The sequence below is a fragment of the Musca domestica genome, unplaced genomic scaffold (genome assembly GCF_030504385.1).
Source record: "Musca domestica strain aabys unplaced genomic scaffold, Musca_domestica.polishedcontigs.V.1.1 25, whole genome shotgun sequence".
NCBI classification, from domain to species: Eukaryota; Metazoa; Arthropoda; class Insecta; order Diptera; family Muscidae; genus Musca; species Musca domestica.
Window position 1 is genome coordinate 1,911,018 of NW_026712277.1, and position 18,703 is coordinate 1,929,720.

At 32.6% G+C, this 18,703-nt stretch overlaps 1 protein-coding gene across 1 annotated transcript in view; it reads right to left on the reverse strand.

The window, feature by feature from the left end:
- The window catches only part of LOC101895209 (metabotropic glutamate receptor 2), a 96,036-nt gene that overhangs the window by 64,256 nt on the left and 13,077 nt on the right, over positions 1 to 18,703 (reverse strand). The window contains exon 2 of the mRNA XM_020037518.2: positions 11,265 to 11,407. Coding sequence (XP_019893077.2) covers positions 11,265 to 11,407 — 143 coding nt within the window. The remainder of the gene's footprint in view (positions 1 to 11,264; positions 11,408 to 18,703) is intronic.

The window sequence follows — 18,703 nt, forward strand, 5'->3', positions numbered from 1 at the left end:
AATATTACTAAATTATAAGTAAATAAATAAATTAATAAAAAAAAAATGAATAAATAAACAAATAAATAAATAAATAAATAAATGAAATTATTAATTCCAATTTTTTCCATTTATTCAAAAAAAAAAAAAAAAAAAAAATACTTTTTAAATATTTTTCCAAAACAAAAACAAATATTACTAAATTATGAAAATTAGGCCAACCATTCAAAAAAAAAAAAAAAAAAATAATAATAATAATAATAATAATAATAATAATAATAATAATAATAATAATAATAATAATAATAATAATAATAATAATAATAATAATAATAATAATAATAATAATAATAATAATAATAATAATAATAATAATAATAATAATAATAATAATAATAATAATAATAATAATAATAATAATAATAATAATAATAATAATAATAATAATAATAATTATAATAATAATAATAATAATAATAATAATAATAATAATAATAATAATAAATAAATAAAAAAAAAATAAAAAAAAATTAAAATTTAACCAGAAATTCCAAAGTTTCAAAATCCCAGTTTGAATACATCTCTTACAAAAAATCATCTCAAAAAGGCCATGAAGTAATTTGTTCTGCTTTTATAACTATACCCTCCACCATATATAGCAGGAGGAGGGTATATTAAGTTCGACATTCCCTTTGCAACTCATCGAAATAATAATTCTTTTAGACATAACAAAGTATATATACAGGCTGAGATGTAAAATCTGCAACCACCTTCAGACTGTTGCCATTTCTAAGCCACTCGTCCGACAGCTGTTAAAATTGTTCCAGTGACAGCTTATTATATTGTTAATTGAAATTAGTAGTCTACGTGTTTAAAATAACCCAAAACCTGTTTTCTACACATTTCATACAATTTTGTCAAACTGTTATACATCATAAAAATGAGCAAAATCACACCTAATTTTCTTTTTTTTTTTGAAAATTTGATGCTGCTTAACAACTTGTTCCGCATTATAACAATAAATTCAAACTGTTATACAGAATGAAATTAGTAGGATATGTTTTAAAAATAGTTCACATTTGTGTTTTTACAAATTTTATTCAATTTTTCTCAAGTATAACAGTTATGTCAAACTGTTATACATTTGAAAAAATAGGCCAAACCACACCAAATTCTCTTGTTAAGGGTTTAACACACATTTTTTTGAAAATTTGATATTGTATAACAGTTTCATAAACTGTTATACACATGAAAAACGATTTCAAAATTATGAAATATACATTTTAAGGCATCACGTTCGTTTCAAATATACAGGGTGAGATGAAAAAAAAACAGCAACCAACTTCTGACTGCTGTCATTTCTAAGCCAATCGTCTGACAGCATTTGGCTGAGAATTTTCCAGAAAAAAAAAGTTATTCGTCTTCATATAGCCCCCATATAACAATACCTTCCGATATTCGGTATTTTGATGATTTTAGCGACATTATTCACCAAAAATGTTTCAAATTTGTTATTTGAAATTCGTAATGTATGACACAGGTCCACGTCTTCGTATGGCCCTCATACAACGGCATCCCTCGATATTCGATATTTTTATGATTTTAGGGACATTATTCATAGGAATTGTTTCAAATTTGGTATTTAAAGTTCGTAGTGAATACCACAGCCTATGATAAAAAATTATATATTTTGGTCCAGGTCTTCGTACAGGCCCTATATATCAGTACCTCCCGATATTCGGTATTTTGATGATTTTAGCGATGTTATTACTTGGAATTGTTTCAAATTTGGTATTTGAAGTTCGTAATGAATACTGCAGCCTAAGGCAGAAAATTGTCTGTGCAGGTCCAGGTCTTCGTACAGACCCCATATATATCAGTACCTCTCAATATTCGGTATTTTGACGATTTCAAGGATATTATTCACCGGAGATGTTCCAAATTTCGTATTTAGAGTTCCTAATGGGTGCTACAGCCTATGACATAAAATTGTCTAAGCTGGTACAGGTATTCGTACAGGCCCCATATATCAGTACCTCCCGATATTCGGTATTTTGGTGATTTAAGGTACAATATTCATTGGAATTGTTTCAAATTTGGTATTTGAAGTTTGTAATGGATACTGCAGCCTAAGGCAGAAAATTGTCTGTGCAGGTCCAGTTCTTCGTACAGGTCTCATATATCAGTGCCTCCGAATATTCGGTATTTTGATGATTTTACGTACAATATTCCGCAAAGTTATTTGAAATTTCGTGTTTGGAGTTCCTAATAGGTCCTACAGCCTGTGACAAAAATTTGTCTATGCAGGTCCAGGTCTTCGTATAACAGTACCTCCCTATATTCGGTATTTTGGTGATTTTAGCTACGTTATGCATTCACCGAATTCTTGTTTTCAAGTTTCGTATTTGAATATTGTAATGGCTTGATGACAAAAGTTCTATATGCAGGTCCACGTCGTTGTATGGACCCCAATATAACGGCTGTATTCGGTCATTTTATGATTTTAACAGAATTTTTAAGGGATTTTATTTTTTAATTTTTTTATTTATTTATTTTTTTTTTTTTTGTTTGAAAATTTCCAAATTCGTTCCAAACGGTGGAAGTATTTAAAGTTCGGCCCGGCCGAATTTACTGCTTCTTATTCGTTTTATTTTTGCTTGAGAAAAATTCGGTCATTTAAAGATAAATTAAAAAAATTGCTTGAATTCATTTTTCTCAGCTTTTAATTTTTTTTTTGTTCAGGAAAAATTGGACCAATTTCTGGCCATTGTTTCTGCCAGCTAATTTCCCTTTGACGATCTGTACTTAAATGCAGCCAAATTCTGCTCATTGTTGGGCAGAGGTCAATTGCAGGTGCAATTCGTGTTTTTTCTCCGATTTAAAACAATGGCAGAATTTTTTTGCAACTGATTCTTGATTTTTCCTGGGTTTTCTAATGAAGTTCTCTTGTTTTTTTTTTCCTTTCAAAACAATTTTCTCATTTTCCTCCAGTTAAGGGGAGGTCCAAAATTACTAATGTCTTGTTTTGTTTTCTTCACGTCCATGAGGTTTGCATTTCGTGGGCGTTGCGTAAACATAATGCCCGGTATTTTGGCAGCAATTGCCGAGCAAGAATTTCTGCAGAGGTTAATAATCAGCAGCCATTCTGCAATTACCCACCAGCTACTAATTGGCTAATTACCAGTGATAGTTGGTTGCTTGGGCAGTTGTTGTTTTCTTTCTCTCTTGATTTTTTTCTTTCGACTTTTTCTTTTTCTCTCTCTCCAAGAAAATAGCACAAAACGTTTACCCATTCTAAGAGAGTAAAATCTGCTTGAGTGTTGTTGTTGGGGCACAACAACACCACGACTGACTCGCAAATTGAAATGTGAAAATCAGTTCGCAACAGTTATTTTCAGTTATTTTCTTCCACATCGCTACCCGAACTTGCAATCGTAAGGAAATTGCAATTAATTTCTGTTTTTTTTTTTTTTGGGAGGGGAAGGGGGAAATTGCAAATGAAAAATGGGGAAAAATTTAATTGAAAAAATAAAAATGAGTTTTTTAATATATTTCTATATTTGCAGAGAATCCTGGGTTCATTAATAATGGAAAATAAATAAAATATTGAAAAAAAGAAGAAAAAACTCAAATCATGACCTTTCAATCAGAGCTTTGCCATTTTGAATCACCCTAACCCCTCTGTGTCATTTGGCAAAAAATTAAATATTTTCTCTGTTAACACTTCAATGAGTTTCAATACCAGGAATATTATTATTATTTTTAAAATAAAAAATATCTAAAGGACATTCCCAGAATTATATTTCTACAAGGAAAATTTTCAATATTTTTTAAAGACAAAGAGAAACAAATTTTCAAGGATATTTGGGGAAAATAGAGTAGGATAAAATATTTTTCATAGGAAAATTACAGCACTGAAAGAGATTTTTTAAAAATAGGTTTCAAAGGTAATTCTGAGAAATAATCCTTTTTTAAAGGACCTCTAGAATAACATTTTTAAAAAATATTTTTCAAGGACAAAAGGGATCTGTAAGGTCCTCCAAAGAATCAGTAAAAGGTCCTATAGACAAACAAGAGCATATTTTTAAATGAATTTTCAAAGGACCTTTCGAAGGTCATATTGACCAAAGAGCCTGGATTTTTTTAAGAAATATGCAAAGGACCTGTCGAAGGTCCTATCGACAAACAAGGGTGGAATTTTTAAAAAAATCTTCAAAGGACCTGTCAAAGGTCCTATCGACCAACGAGTGTGGATTTTTAAAGAAATTTCCCTAGGACCTGTCAATGGTCCTATCGACCAAAAAGCATGGATTTTTTAAAGAAATTTTCAAAGGACCTGTCAAAGGTCCTATAAAAAAACAAGCATAGATTTTTAAATAAATTTTCAAAGGGCCTATCGAAGGTCCTATCGAACAAAAAGCGTGCATCTTTAAAAGAAATTTTCAAAGGAACTGTCAAAGGTCCTATCAAACAACAAGCGTGGATTTTTAAAGAAATTTTCAAAGGAACTGTCAAAGGTCCTATCGATCAACAAGCGTGGATTTTTTAAAGAAATTTTCAAAGGACCTGTCAAAAGTCCTATCGGCCAACGAGCGTGAATTTTTTAAAGAAATTTTCGAAGGACCTCTCAAAGTCGCTATCAACCAAAGAGCGTGGATTTTTTAAAGAAAATTTCAAATGGTCTGTTAAGGTCCTATAGATCAACAAGCGTGGATTTTTTAAAGAAATTTTTAAAGGACCTGTCAAAGGTTCTATAGATCAACAAGCGTGGATTTTTTAATGAAATTTTCAAACAACAAGCGTGGATTTTTAAATAAATTTTGAAAGGACCTGCAAAGATCCTAGTGACCAACAAGCGCGTATTTTTTTAAGAAAATTTCAAAGGAACTGTTAAAGGTCCTATCGACCAAAGAGCGTGAATTTTTTTAACGAAATTTTCCAAGGAACTGTCGAAGGTCCTATTAAAAAAGCGTTGATTTTTTAAAGAAATGTTCAAAGGACCTCTAAAAGTCCCTATCGACAGAAAAGCGTTGATTTTTTAAAGAAATTTGCAAATGACCTGTTAAAGGTCCTATCGGCCAACAAGCGTGAATTTTTTAAAGAAATTTTCAAAAGACCTGTCAAAGGTCTATTGGCCAGCGAGCGTGAATTTTAAAAGAAATTTTCAAAGGACCTTTCAAAGTCGCTATCGACTAAAAAGCGTGGATTTTTTAAAGAAAATTTTAAATGATCTGTCAAAGTCCTGTTGATCAAAAAGCGTGGATTTTTTAAAGAAATTTTTGAAGGACCTGCCAAAAGCCCTATCGACCAACAAGCAGGGATTTTTAAAAAAAAAAATTCAAAGGACTTGTCAAGGATCCTATCGACCAAAAAGCGTGGATTTTTTTGAGAAATTTTCAAGGACCTGGATCTCTTAAGAAATTCGTTAAAGGACCTGGAAAACCAAAAAAAGTTTTTTTTTAGAACTTTTCAAAGGTCCTATCGATCAACATATAATTGTTCACTGGACCTATCGCCCAAAGCACCTTCAGATCAATAAAGAAATTTTTCAATGGACCTCTCAAACAAAAAAATAATTGATTTTTTAAACAAATTTTCCAAGGACCTGTCAAAAGTTCTATGAACCAACAAAGATTTCTTTAAAAGGACGTTTCGACCAAAGGACTATCAGACCAATAAATTTGATATTTAAAATATTTTTTTATAGGACCTGGAAAACAAAAAAAATATTTTTTTAAAGAATATTTTTTCAAGGACGAAGAACAAATACACTTGGCTTGTTAAGGATTATATTTACAAGGACCAATAAACTTATATTTTTTAAGGTCCTATCGACCAACGAGCATGGATTTGTTTAAGAAATTTTCGAAGGACCTGTTAAATTTTCAAGGACCTGGACTTTTTAAGAATTTTGTTGAAGGACCTGGAAAACCAAAAAAGAAGAAATGGATTTTTTTAGAAATTTTTAAAGGTTTTTTTTTGTCCAACAAATAATTTTTCACTGAACCTATCGCCCAAAGGACCTTCAGATCAATAAAGAAATTTCTTAAAGGACCTCCCAAACAATAAAAATTGAGTTCTTAAAAAATTTTTTCCAAAGACCTGTCAAAAGTTCTACCAACCAAAAAAGATTTATTTAAAATAAAGAAATTTCTTAAAGGACCTCTCAACAAAAAAAGATTTTTTAAAGAAATTTTCCAAGGACCTGTCAAAAGTTCTATCAACGAACAAAGATTTCTTTAAAAGGACCTTTCGACCAAAGGACTTTCAGAACAATAAACTTAGATATTTAACAAAACATTCTCAAAGGATCTGTCAACCAAAAAAAAAAAAATTAAAGAATATTTTTTCAAGGACGAAAGGACCAATACACTTGGCTTGTCAAGGATTATATTTACAAAGACCAATAAACTTATATATTTTTCTAGAATCAAAATCACTGTTTAACGGTCGTTGGATGAATACAAAACCAACAAATATTTTTTCAAAATATTTTTGCAAGGACTAACAAAGGCGAGATTTTTTGTTAAAGGACTTGGAAAACCAAAAAAAAATGTTTCTGGAAATTTTCAAAGGTCCTATAGACCAACAAATAATTTTTCACTGGACCTATTGCCCAAGGACATTTACATCAAAAAAGAAATTTCTTAAAGGACCTCTCAAACAAAAAAAAAAAAAAAAATGATTTTTTAAAGAAATTTTCCAAGGACCTGGCAAAAGATCTATTAACCACCCAAGATTTCTTTAAAAGGACCTATCGACCAAATGACTTTCAGATCAATAAACTTGAATTTTCAAAGAAATTTCTCAAAGGACCTGAAGAACAAAAATATATATTTTTTAAAGAATATTTTTTTCAAGGACGAAAGGACCAATAAACTTTGATTTTTGAAAGAATATTTTTTGTAGAACAAAAACCACTGTTTGACGGTCGTTGGACGAATACAAAACCAACAAAATATTTTTGCAAGGACTAACAAAGGGGAGATTTTTTGTTAAAGGACCTGGAAAACCAAAAATAAAAAAGGATTTTTTAGAAATTTTCAAAGGTCCTATCGACCAACAAATAATTTTTCACTGGGTCTATCGTCCAAAGGACCTACAGATCAATAAAGAAATTTCTTAAAGGACCTCTCAAACAAAAAATAATTGGATTTTTTAAAGAAATTTTCCAAGGACCCGGCAAAAGTTCCATCAACCAACCAAGACTTCTTTAAAAGGACCTAACGACCAAGGGACCAATCAGACCAATAAACTTTAATATTTAAAAAAATATCTCAAATTTTAAATGTTTTTAGGAAAATGTTTTCAAGGACGAAATGACCAACAAACTTTGATTTTTTAAAGATTATTTTTTGGAAAAAAATATACTTAAAAAGTCCAATTTTGGTCCTTAAAAAACTATCCTCCAACATTTTTAATTGATCCTTGAAAAAAATAGTCCGTAAACGAACCACGTTTTTGGGTCTTTAAAAAATACTGCTTTGAAAAAAATTCTTAACAACACAAATCCTCTGTTGAAAAATATCCTTTGAAAAATTAATGTTTGACGTTCTTTGGATGAATATCAAAAAAAAAAAATCACGACTTTGTTGGTTCTTAAAAAAAATATTTTGTAAAAAAGCGTGATTTTTACAAAACCAACAAATATTTTTACAAAATATTTTTTTCAAGGACTAACAAAGGCCTAATTTTTTTTATTTATTTTATATCCATCTAAAGACCTTCAAATAGTGATTTTTAAAGAATATTTTCCAACGGAGGAGTTGATTTTTTTAAAAAAAAAAATTTCCAATCATTATTTTTTTTTCAAAGACCAAAAACTTGATTCTTTTAAGGACTATTTCTTTTTCAAGGACCAACTAATGTGGACAATTCAAGAAATTGTTGGAGGATAGTTTCAAGGACAAGGAATATTTTTCAAACTTGAATTTTTAAAAACGTGGATTTTTAAAATTTTATTTTCAAGGATCATTGGCTCATTGGACTTTTTTTTTGATAATAATCCGAAGACCTTTAAACATTGATTTTTTAAAGAATATTTTTCAACAGAGAAGTTGAGTTTTTTAAGATTTTTTTACCAGCAGTATTTTTTTAAAGACCAGAAAACTTTGTTCTTTTACGGTCTATTTTTTTAGGACCAACAATTGTGGACGATTCAAAATAAATTGCTGGAGGGTAGTTTTCAAGGACTTTTTAGGAATATTTGTCAAACTTAAATTATTAAAAACGTGGATTTTTAAAATTTTATTTTCAAGGATCTTTGGACTACTAAATATGGATTTTATACGAATACCTTTTCAAGGACCAAGGGTAGACATTGTGAGGTTATTTTTCGAGGAATATTACCCAATTCAGGGAGAATAGTTTCAAATGTGAATTTTTGAGTGTATGTTGGAAAGAGGTTTTAAGAATATTTTTTCAAGGACCATTAGTGGATTTTTCAAGTCCAATTTTTTTTAAGGATCAACAGTCGAATTTTTAAGGAATATGTTTCAAGAACCAACGGTGGATGTTTTTGAAGCCCAAAAGTAGATTTTAGGTGTACTTTTAAAAGGACCACAAAATTTAGATTTTTAAAGGATATTTTTTAAGGGCCATTATACGTGTAATTGCAAAAGACATTTTATCAAAAACCAATTAAAGTTGACTTTTTCAAAAATTAAAAAATTATGGATATTTTTTAAGGAACAAACAGAAATGATGTCCCGAAGATTTCTTTGAGGGATCACAAAAAATAAAAAAAATATTTAATTTTTTTTCAAAGGGACTTCGTAGCAAAAGGGATATTTTGAGTAAAAAAAATGTGGATATTTCCGAACTAGATTTTCTATCAAAAATCTTTTCTTTTTAAATTTCAACAAAACACTAACAACTTCCCATTATCCTTTTGTTACTTCCATAATAATATTTTTTCACTCAATTTTTACATTATCTTCCACCATTACAAATATACGCAACATTTCAATTCACAATCAACATATTTGATTTATTTTTATTCTTCTATTTTCTTTTTTTCTTTTCATTTTATTTTCATTACATCATTATACAATTGCATTGCATTTTGTGACAATAGAATCGAGATCGAGAAACCCCCCTCATTTTGGTTTCCAAATGAATTTCAATTTTGCAATTGAAGTCTTTTCAACTGAAACCGTATTCCGTTGGTGGGACAGATGAACACACACGCTCACTAACACATATTTGTTTCTCTGTATGTGTTGATGTGACTTTTAACAATTCCGTTTTTTATTTAGTCCTTTGTTCTTGTCTTAAACTAAAACGCTTGCATTTTAAATAGATTTCATTTTTTTTTCATTATTGTTGGGTTTTATGTGGCATTGGAGCAAACATTATATACAGTAGTTTCAGGATAAAAGATCCTTAAATAGGTATTCTGTGAAATTCAGGATTAGCCGTCCTTGAAACGAAAAAATTTGGTTCTTGACATAATATCCTATAAAAAATCCACGCCTGTTTTCGTCGTTGAAAAAAAATTCTGAAAAATCCACGCCTGCTTTCGTCCTTGAAAAAAATATTCTTTGAAAAATTTACGAATGTATTCGTCTTTGAAAAAATATTCTTTGTGGTCCTTGAAAAAAATATTCTTTAAAAAATCCACGCCTTTGGTGGTCCTTGAAAAAATATTCTCTAAAAAATCCACGCCTTTGGTGGTGCTTGAAAAAATATTCTTTAAAAAATCCACGCCTTTGGTGGTCCTTGAAAAAATATTCTTTAAAAAATCCACGCCTTTGGTGGTCCTTGAAAAAATATTCTTTAAAAAATCCACGCCTTTGGTGGTCCTTGAAAAAATATTCTTTAAAAAATCCACGCCTTTGGTGGTGCTTGAAAAAATATTCTTTAAAAAATCCACGCCTTTGGTGGTCCTTGAAAAAATATTCTTTAAAAAATCCACGCCTTTGGTGGTGCTTGAAAAAATATTATTTAAAAAATCCACGCCTTTGGTGGTCCTTGAAAAATATTCTTTGAAAAATCTACGCCTTTGGTGTCCTTAAAAAAATATTCTTTAAAAAATCCACGCCTTTGGTGGTCCTTTAAAAATATTCTTTAAAAAATCCACCCATTTTTTGAAAAAATATATTTTCAAAATTATATGTCTTGTTGATGGACCCCTGGGCGTATGACTGTTGTCAGTCATCATACGCCACACTGATCCCTTTACTTGAATTTTTTATCCAGAGAAATAATTCTTGGAAATTGTGTATGTCCTTGCAATCTCAAGCCCTAAAGGATATATTGATTAATGTCCTGAATATATTTTCCCTTGTTCTCCACTGCATTAGAGATAATTTCCCATGGATTTTCCCAAAATATGTCCCGTTGTTATAACGAATATAATAAATTATATTTATCTCTTTCATTTTAACAGATTAACACTGGCTGGACTTGGGAGACTGGAAAACAATGACTCTCTATGTCCTTTGTCCTATCTTTCCTAAATTTGACAATGTTTTGGTATTTTTGTTTTATATTTGAGTCTTGTTTTTTCTTTTCTTTAATAAATTTCGACGTGAGCCAGTGAATGACACGCAGTGCTGGCATTCTTTGTGTGTGTGTGTGACTATTTAATTAAGGCATGTGGCGAAATATTTTACACAGCGGTTGCTCCTTTTTCTGCAGTTTTTCACCGCTTGTGGCTAGGAAAATATGACAAATGTTATAATTCAGCAGCAGCAGAAACACAAAGAAAACTGGACGACAAATAACTAGACCAGTAATTTATCCAAACCCCAAATGGAATTCCTGACAACGAGACTTGAATTCCAAGTGCCATGCCATGACCATTAGACCTCAGAGGGGTTGGGGGGTAGGACATAAATGTATGAAACACATGTATGATTGTTTTTTGTGGTTTGTTCATATTTTTTGCCAGAAAGTGCGACAACCGTAAAGGTTGACAAAAATTCAATTTGTAATGAAATTCTCAGGGCTTTCCCTGAAATATTTAATGAATTCAAATGACAAAGAAAACCCAGCAGCGTGACTTTTCTCAGCTGCTGAAAGTTTATTAAGTACGTGCCAAATGTGCATTTTCACTTTTCAATGTTAATCACAATTACCGCCAATGGCAGGTGTAATTTGGGTGGAATTAAAAACGAGACGGAGAGATACAGGGGGGGTTAAGGATGACATTAGAGGTATTTATGGTATTTAATTTGAGCATAAATGTATGTTTAAAATTCGAAGCTAAAATTGTCCGAGGTTATCTCTCAAATGCTTAAAAATTAATTTTAATTTTATAAAAATTTAACGACTTCTCTCACCTGTGGTATTCGAAACAGTCTCAGTAAATTGGCAACTTGTATGGAAGTTACAGAAGAGGCAGCACCCACAACGCCAGATATCACCTTTCGGACCTGAGTCTTATTGCAGTGGTACTCAGCATCATCAATGTTGCTAATGGAACCTGAAAAAATAAAAGAAGAATTAGTTGAATGAAGAAAAATTACTAATTTTATTTAATATTTAATGAAATAGGGTCATGGTGGCGTATGATGACTGACAACAGTCATACGCCCAAGGGTCCTTCAAACATTTCTTTTTTTAAATGTATATTTCCAAGCATGAAAATCCTTTCATAAAAAATATTTGGATTTTAAAAATATATTTTTTCATGGAGCACCAGAGGCGTGGATTTTTTAAAAAATATTTTTTCAACAACCAACTGATGCGTGGATTTTTTAAAATATATTTTTTCAACAACCATAAGAGGCGTTGATTTCAAAAAAATATTTTTTCAATAACCTATAGAGGCGTGGATTTTTGTAAAGAATATTTTTTTCAACAACCAACAGAGGCGTGGATTTTAAAAAAAAAATATTTTTTCAACAACCAACACAGGTGTGGATTTTTTAAAGAATATTTTTTCAAGGACCACCAAAAGCGTGGATTTTAAAGAATATTTTTTCAAGGACCACCAAAAGCGTGGATTTTAAAGAATATTTTTTCAAGGACCACCAAAAGCGTGGATTTTAAAGAATATTTTTTCAAGGACAATATTCATACGCCCAAGGTTCCCTCAATATTTCTTTCTTAATTAAAACATTCCAGGATTTTCATAAAAAAATATTTTTTAGAGGCCACCAAAGGCGTGGATTTTTTAAAGAATATTTTCTCAAAGACTACCAAAGGCGTGGATTTTTTAAAGAATATTTTTTTAAGGACTACCAAAGACTTGGATTTTTCCAAGATTTTTCAAAGAATATTTTTTCAAACACCACCAAAGACGTGGATTTTTCCAAGATTTTTCAAAGAATATTTTTTCAAACACCACCAAAGACGTGGATTTTTCCAAGATTTTTCAAAGAATATTTTTTCAAGGACTACCAAAGACGTGGATTTGTTTAAATATATTTTTTTCAAAGACGAAAACAGGAGTGGATATTTTTAAATATATTTTTTTAACAACCATCAGTGGCGTGGATTTTTTAAAGAATATTTTTCATAAACCACCACAGGCGTGAATTTTTTAAAGAATATTTTTTCATAAACAACCAGAGGCGTTAATTTTTTAAATGTATTTTTCAGGGACCCAAAGAGGCGTAGATTTTTTAAAGAATATTTTTTCATAAACCACCAGAGGCGTGAATTTTTTGAAGAATATTTTTTTCAAAAACCACCAGAGGCGTGAATTTTTTAAATGTATTTTTCAGAGGGAGAGAGGAAGAGAGAGAGAGAGGAAGAGAGAGAGAGAGAGGACGAGAGAGAGAGGACGAGAGAGAGAGGAAGAGAGAGATAGGAAGAGAGAGGAAGAGAGAGAGAGGAAGAGAGAGAGAGAGAAGGAGCGGAAGAGAGAGGAGGAGAGGAAGAGAGAGGAAGAGAGAGAAGGAGAGGAAGAGAGAGATAGGAAGGGAGAGAGAGAAAGGAAGATAGAGAGAGAGGAAGATAGAGAGAGAGGAAGATAGAGAGAGAGGAAGAGAGAGAAAAAGGTCAATAACCCCAGGTCAAGAGATCAATGACACCAGGTCAAGAGGTCATTGACCCCAGGTCAAGAGAGGCAGAAAGAGAGAGGAAGAGAGAGAGAGGAATAGAGAGAGAGGACGAGAGAGAGGAAGAGAGAGAAGGAGAGGAAGAGAGAGAAGGAGAGGAAGAGAGAGAGAAGGAGAGGAAGAGAGAGATAGGAAGGGAGAGAGAGAAAGGAAGATAGAGAGAGAGGAAGAGAGAGAGAGGAAGAGAGAGATAGGAAGAGAGAGAGAGAGAGGAAGAGAGAGAGAGAGAGGAAGAGAGAGAGAGAGAGGAAGAGGGAGAGAAAAGGTCAATGACCTCTTGACCTGGGGTCAATGACCTCTTGACCTGGGGTCAATGACCTCTTGACCTGGGGTCATTGACCTTTTCCCTCTCTCTCTCTCTCTCTTCCTCTCTCTCTCTCTTCCTCTCTCTCTTCCCTTCTCTCTTCCTTTCTCTCTTCCTCTCTTCTTCTTTCTCTATCTTCTTCTCCGTATCTCTCCCTCTCTCTCTTCGTCCTTCTCTCTCTCTCTTCCTGTCTTGTACTGGGGTCAATGACCTCTTGACCTGGGGTCATTGACCTTTTCTCTCTCCCTCTCTCTCTCTCTATCTCTCTCTTCCTCTCTCTCTTCCTCTCTTCTTCTTTCTCTCTTCCTCTCTATCACTCCCTATTCCTCTCTATCTCTTCCTTTCTCTCTTCCTCTCTCTCTCTTCCTTGACCTGGGGTCAATGACCTCTTGACCTGGGGTCATTGACCTTTTCTCTCTCTCTTCCTCTCTATCTCTCTCTTCCTCTCTCTCTTCCTCTCTTCTTCTTTCTCTCTTCCTCTCTATCACTCCCTATTCCTCTCTATCTCTTCCTTTCTCTCTTCCTCTCTCTCTCTTCCTTGACCTGGGGTCAATGACCTCTTGACCTGGGGTCATTGACCTTTTCTCTCTCCCTCTCTCTCTCTATCTCTCTCTTCCTCTCTCTCTTCCTCTCTTCTTCTTTCTCTCTTCCTCTCTATCACTCCCTATTCCTCTCTATCTCTTCCTTTCTCTCTTCCTCTCTCTCTCTTCCTTGACCTGGGGTCAATGACCTCTTGACCTGGGGTCATTGACCTTTTCTCTCTCTCTTCCTCTCTATCTCTCTCTTCCTCTCTCTTTCTCTTCCTCTCTCTCTCTTCCTCTCTCGACCTGGGGTCAATGACCTCTTGACCTAGGGTCATTGACCTTTTCTCTCTGTCTCTCTCTCTCTTCCTCTCTCTCTCTCTCTTTCTCTCTCTCTTCTTCTCCGTCTCTCTCCCTCTCTCTTCATCCTTCTCTATCTCTCTTCCTCTCTTGTACTGAGGTCAATGAGATCTTGACCTGGGGTCATTGACCTTTTCTCTCTCCCTCTCTCTCTCTATCTCTCTCTTCCTTTCTTCTTCTCTCTCTCACTCTCTCTCCCTCTTCCTCTCTATCTTTCCCTCTTCCCCTCTATCTCTCCCTCTTCCTCTCTCTCTCTCCCTCTTTCTCTCTCTCTTCCTATCCACCTCTCATCCTCTCTCTCTCTTTCCGCCCTCTCTCTATCTTCTTTGCCGTCTCTCTCCCTCTCTCTCTCTTCATCCTGCTCTCTCTCTCTTCCTCTCTAGTACTGGGGTCAATGACCTCTTGACCTGAGGTCATTGACCTTTTCTCTCTCTTCCTCTCTTGTACTGGGGTCAATGACCTCTTGACCTGGGGTCATTGACCTTTTCTCTCTCCCTCCCTCTATCTCTTCCTCATTCTCTCTCTCCCTCCTCCTCTCTGTCTCTCTCCCTCTTCCTCTCTATCCCACCCTCTTCATCTCTCTCCTCCCCCACTATTATCGTCTTCCTCTCTCGCTCTTTATCACTTTCTGCTTTCGCTCTCTATCTATCTCTTCGTCTCTCTCTCTCCCACTCTATTCCTTTCTCTCTCCCTCCCTCTTCCTCTCTATCCCCACCCCTCTCGCTCCCTCTTTCTCTCCCCTCTCTCCCTCTTCCTCTCTTCCTTCCTCGCTCTGTCTCTTTCTCTCTTCCTTTTTCTCTCTCTCTCCCTCTATCATCATCTCTCTCCCTCCTCCTCTCTGTCTCTCTCTCCCTCCTCCTCTCTGATCAAAAATATTTAAAAATATTATTTAAGGACTAAAAGAGACATAGATTTTTTTAAATATGTTTTTTCAAGGACCAAAATATTTAAAAATATTTTTTCAAGGGCCAAAAACGGCGTAGATTATTTAAAGAATATTTTTTAAGCACCAAAACAGGCGTGGAATTTGAAAACATATTTTTACAAGGATCAAAGTATGCGTGGATTTTTTAAGGAATAATTTTTCAAGGATCTTAATATAATTAATAATTTTTGAAGGACCTTAAAAAGGCATGGATTTTTTAATGGATAATTTTTCAAGGACCTTAAAAAGGCTTGGATTCTTTAAAGAATAATTTTTCAAGGACTTTAATATAATTAATAATTTTTTATGGACCTTAAAGAGGCATGGAGTTTTTAATGAATAATTTTTCAAGGACCTTAAAAAGGCCTGGATTTTTTAACGAATAATTTTTAAAGGAACTTAAAAAGGTGTCGACTTTTACAAGAATATTTTTTCCAAAGATTACCAAAGGCGTCAACTTTTTCAAGAATATTTTTTCCAAGGTCTACCAAAGAATATTTTTGCCAAGGACTATAAAAAGCGTTCAATTTTAAGAGTACTTTTTCAGGTCTTCCAAAGACGTTTTTTAAATAATATTCCTCCAAGGACTACCAAGGGCGTGGATTTTTTTAAGATTATTTTTTTCAAGGATTACCAAAGTTGTCGATTTTTCAAAGAATATTTTTTTCTAGGACTACCGAAGGGGACAATTTTTTTAAAGAATATTTTTTCCAAAGACTACCAATGGCGTGAATTTATTATTATTATTTTTTTTTTTTTTCAAAGACCACTATATATCCAAAAATAAATAACTTGATTTCCATATGTATGAAGTATTAATCTCTTTAATGACATTATTTATGATCCTCAAAATCACACCCCTACCACCATACATTTTTATGTGTGTTTGTGTGTGTGCATGTAGTGTAAAAAGCCTGTATGTTGTTATAATCCTTATGGTGTTTATTATGATTGCTTTTTATTGGAATTATTATAAAATATTGAACATCAATACAATGTCAACACAGACGGGATTCACACACACATATGTTCAAACATAACATTTTGTCACACACACACACATACAGACAACCTTATCGCGTAGCAAACAAATATCCTTCAAACGCCAAGCACTCCCTTGTGACAAGCTCAAGGCCAGCTGGCAGTATTTGTACGCTGTCCCAGAAGGACATGCTTTCAAAGTGCGAGCTTTGAACTGTATGACGTTTAGACAGCAACACCAATAACAACACCATCCATAACCATTCCAATTTTATGCCTGCTTTAAGGTGCCTGTCCTGTTTGGTGTTTAACTGATAACTGTCGATATCAATTCCGGCAAGTCCTACTCATCATCAGCCTCCCCAGCAACAGCAGGAGTCATGCGGCAGAAGAACAGCAGCATCATTGTTATTTGCTTTACCAGCAAATGTATAATTTTCCAAATCACTGAATTAAATTGATGTCATATAAACCAAATTACTATTAGTGTTGTTCTTGTTGTTTTTGGCATTGTCATTTTTGTTGTTGTTGTTGCATTACTGAGACTGCTTATGGCCCGATACTTGAAGATGGTGTTTTGAGGTTTTTATGATGCCACCACATTTCGACAAAATGAATGAGGGCATAAATTCTGAGTGGGGGAGGATAAAGGGTTATTACATAAGTACACAATTTTGCAGAATTAGAGTTTTCTTTTGGATTCCAGAATGAAATAAAGAAGATCTGCCATCGAAATTTCAATTCAGCTGGACTGGAGCGAAGATTTTCAATGAAAACTCAGGATGAATATAAGATCTCCTTCCGAATAACCCTTTTCCTTGCGGATTATTACCATTTTTGTTTATTGTGTTTTTGCTCCTCTTTATGCATGTTTGCTCTTATAATCTTAAGTGCCTTTCTGTGTATGTGTGAGAGATGGCGTGTGTGTGTGGTTGTGTGCCCATAAAACATTGTTTCCACTCTATTGATATGTATACCTTCCCCCCCAAGCATCCCTTCGAAATCTATACATTTTCATTTTATTATGAAAATTATCTATTTTCATGCAACAGACACAGACCATTTTTCTCCATGAAAAAACCTCGTTTGCCAAAAGAACAGAAAACAGCCATGAACGAGCTGTTAATGTTCATATTACGTTTTTCCCATGGCCACTTGGATATCAGACTGGAATATATTTCCAAAAGGAAAGGGAAGCGAGGAGAGAATGGGACTTCCGTATGTAATGCAAATTTTCAAGGATTTATATGTCAAGTATTTAAAAAAAATCCAAAATTTAGGTGACCCATTAAAACAATATCAAAAAATGGGACTCATAAAAAATCGCCGTCTTTTGAGGTCCTTGAAAAATTATCCTTTAAAAAATAAACGCATTTCATGGTTTTTGTAAAATTATTATTTAAAAAATCCTTGAAAAATTATTCAATACAAAACCCACACCTTGAAAAATTATTCATCAAAGATCCACGCCCAAAAAAAATTATTCAATAAAAAATTCACGTCTTGACAAATTATTCATTCAAAAATTCACATTTATAAAGGTCCTTGAAAAATTATTCTTTTGCCGGTCTTTGAAAAAAATATTCTTCACATAATCCACGCCTTTGGATGTCCTTGAATAAAATACCCTTCAAAAAATCCACGTCTTTGGATGTCCTTGGATTAAATATCCTTCAAAAAATCCACGCATTATGTGGTCCTTGAAAAAATATTTTTTTTTAAAAAATTCGCGTCTATTTTGGTCTTTGGAAAAATATATTTTAAAAATTCGATGCCTCTTGTGGTTTTTGGAAAAAATATTCTTTAAAAAAATCACGTCTATTTTGGTCCTTGAAAAAATATATTCTTTTTTTTGAAATCCACCAACAAAGGTCATTGAAAAAATATTTAATAAAAAATTCACGTCTATTTTAGTCCTTGAAAAAATAATTTTGTTTAAATCCACGCCTTTGTTGATCCTTGAAAAAATATTTAATAAAAAATTCACGTCTATTTTTGTCCTTGAAAAAATAATTTTTTTAAGTCCACGCCTTTGTTGGTCCTTGAAAAAATATTTTTTAAAAAATTCACGACTATTTTAGTCCTTGAAAAAAATATTTTTTAAAAAATTCACGCCTATTTTAGTCCTTGAAAAAATATTTTTTTTTTAAATCCACGCGTTTGTTGGTCCTTGAAAATATATTTTTTAAAAAATTCACGTCTATTTTAGTTCTTAAAAAAATATTTTTTAAAAAATTCACGTCTATTTTGATCCTTGAAAAAATATTTTTTTTAAATCCATGCCTTTGTTGGTCCTTGAAAAAATATTTTTTAAAAAATTCATGTCTATTTTAGTCCTTGAAAAAATATTTTTTTTAAAAAATTCACGTCTACTGTGATCCTTGAAAAAATATTTTTTTAGTTCTCGAAAATATATTTAGAAAAATCCACGCCTGTCTTGGTCCTTGAAAAAATTATTTAAAAACCCACACCATTTGATGGTCTTTGAGAAATTTATTTAAATCAAATATTCTTTAAGAAAACCACGGATTTTTCGTCTTTGGAAAAATATTCTTTAAAAACTCCTGGAATTTTTCGTCCTTGGACCATTTTCTTGAAAATATTCACACCTCAGCAGGTCGTA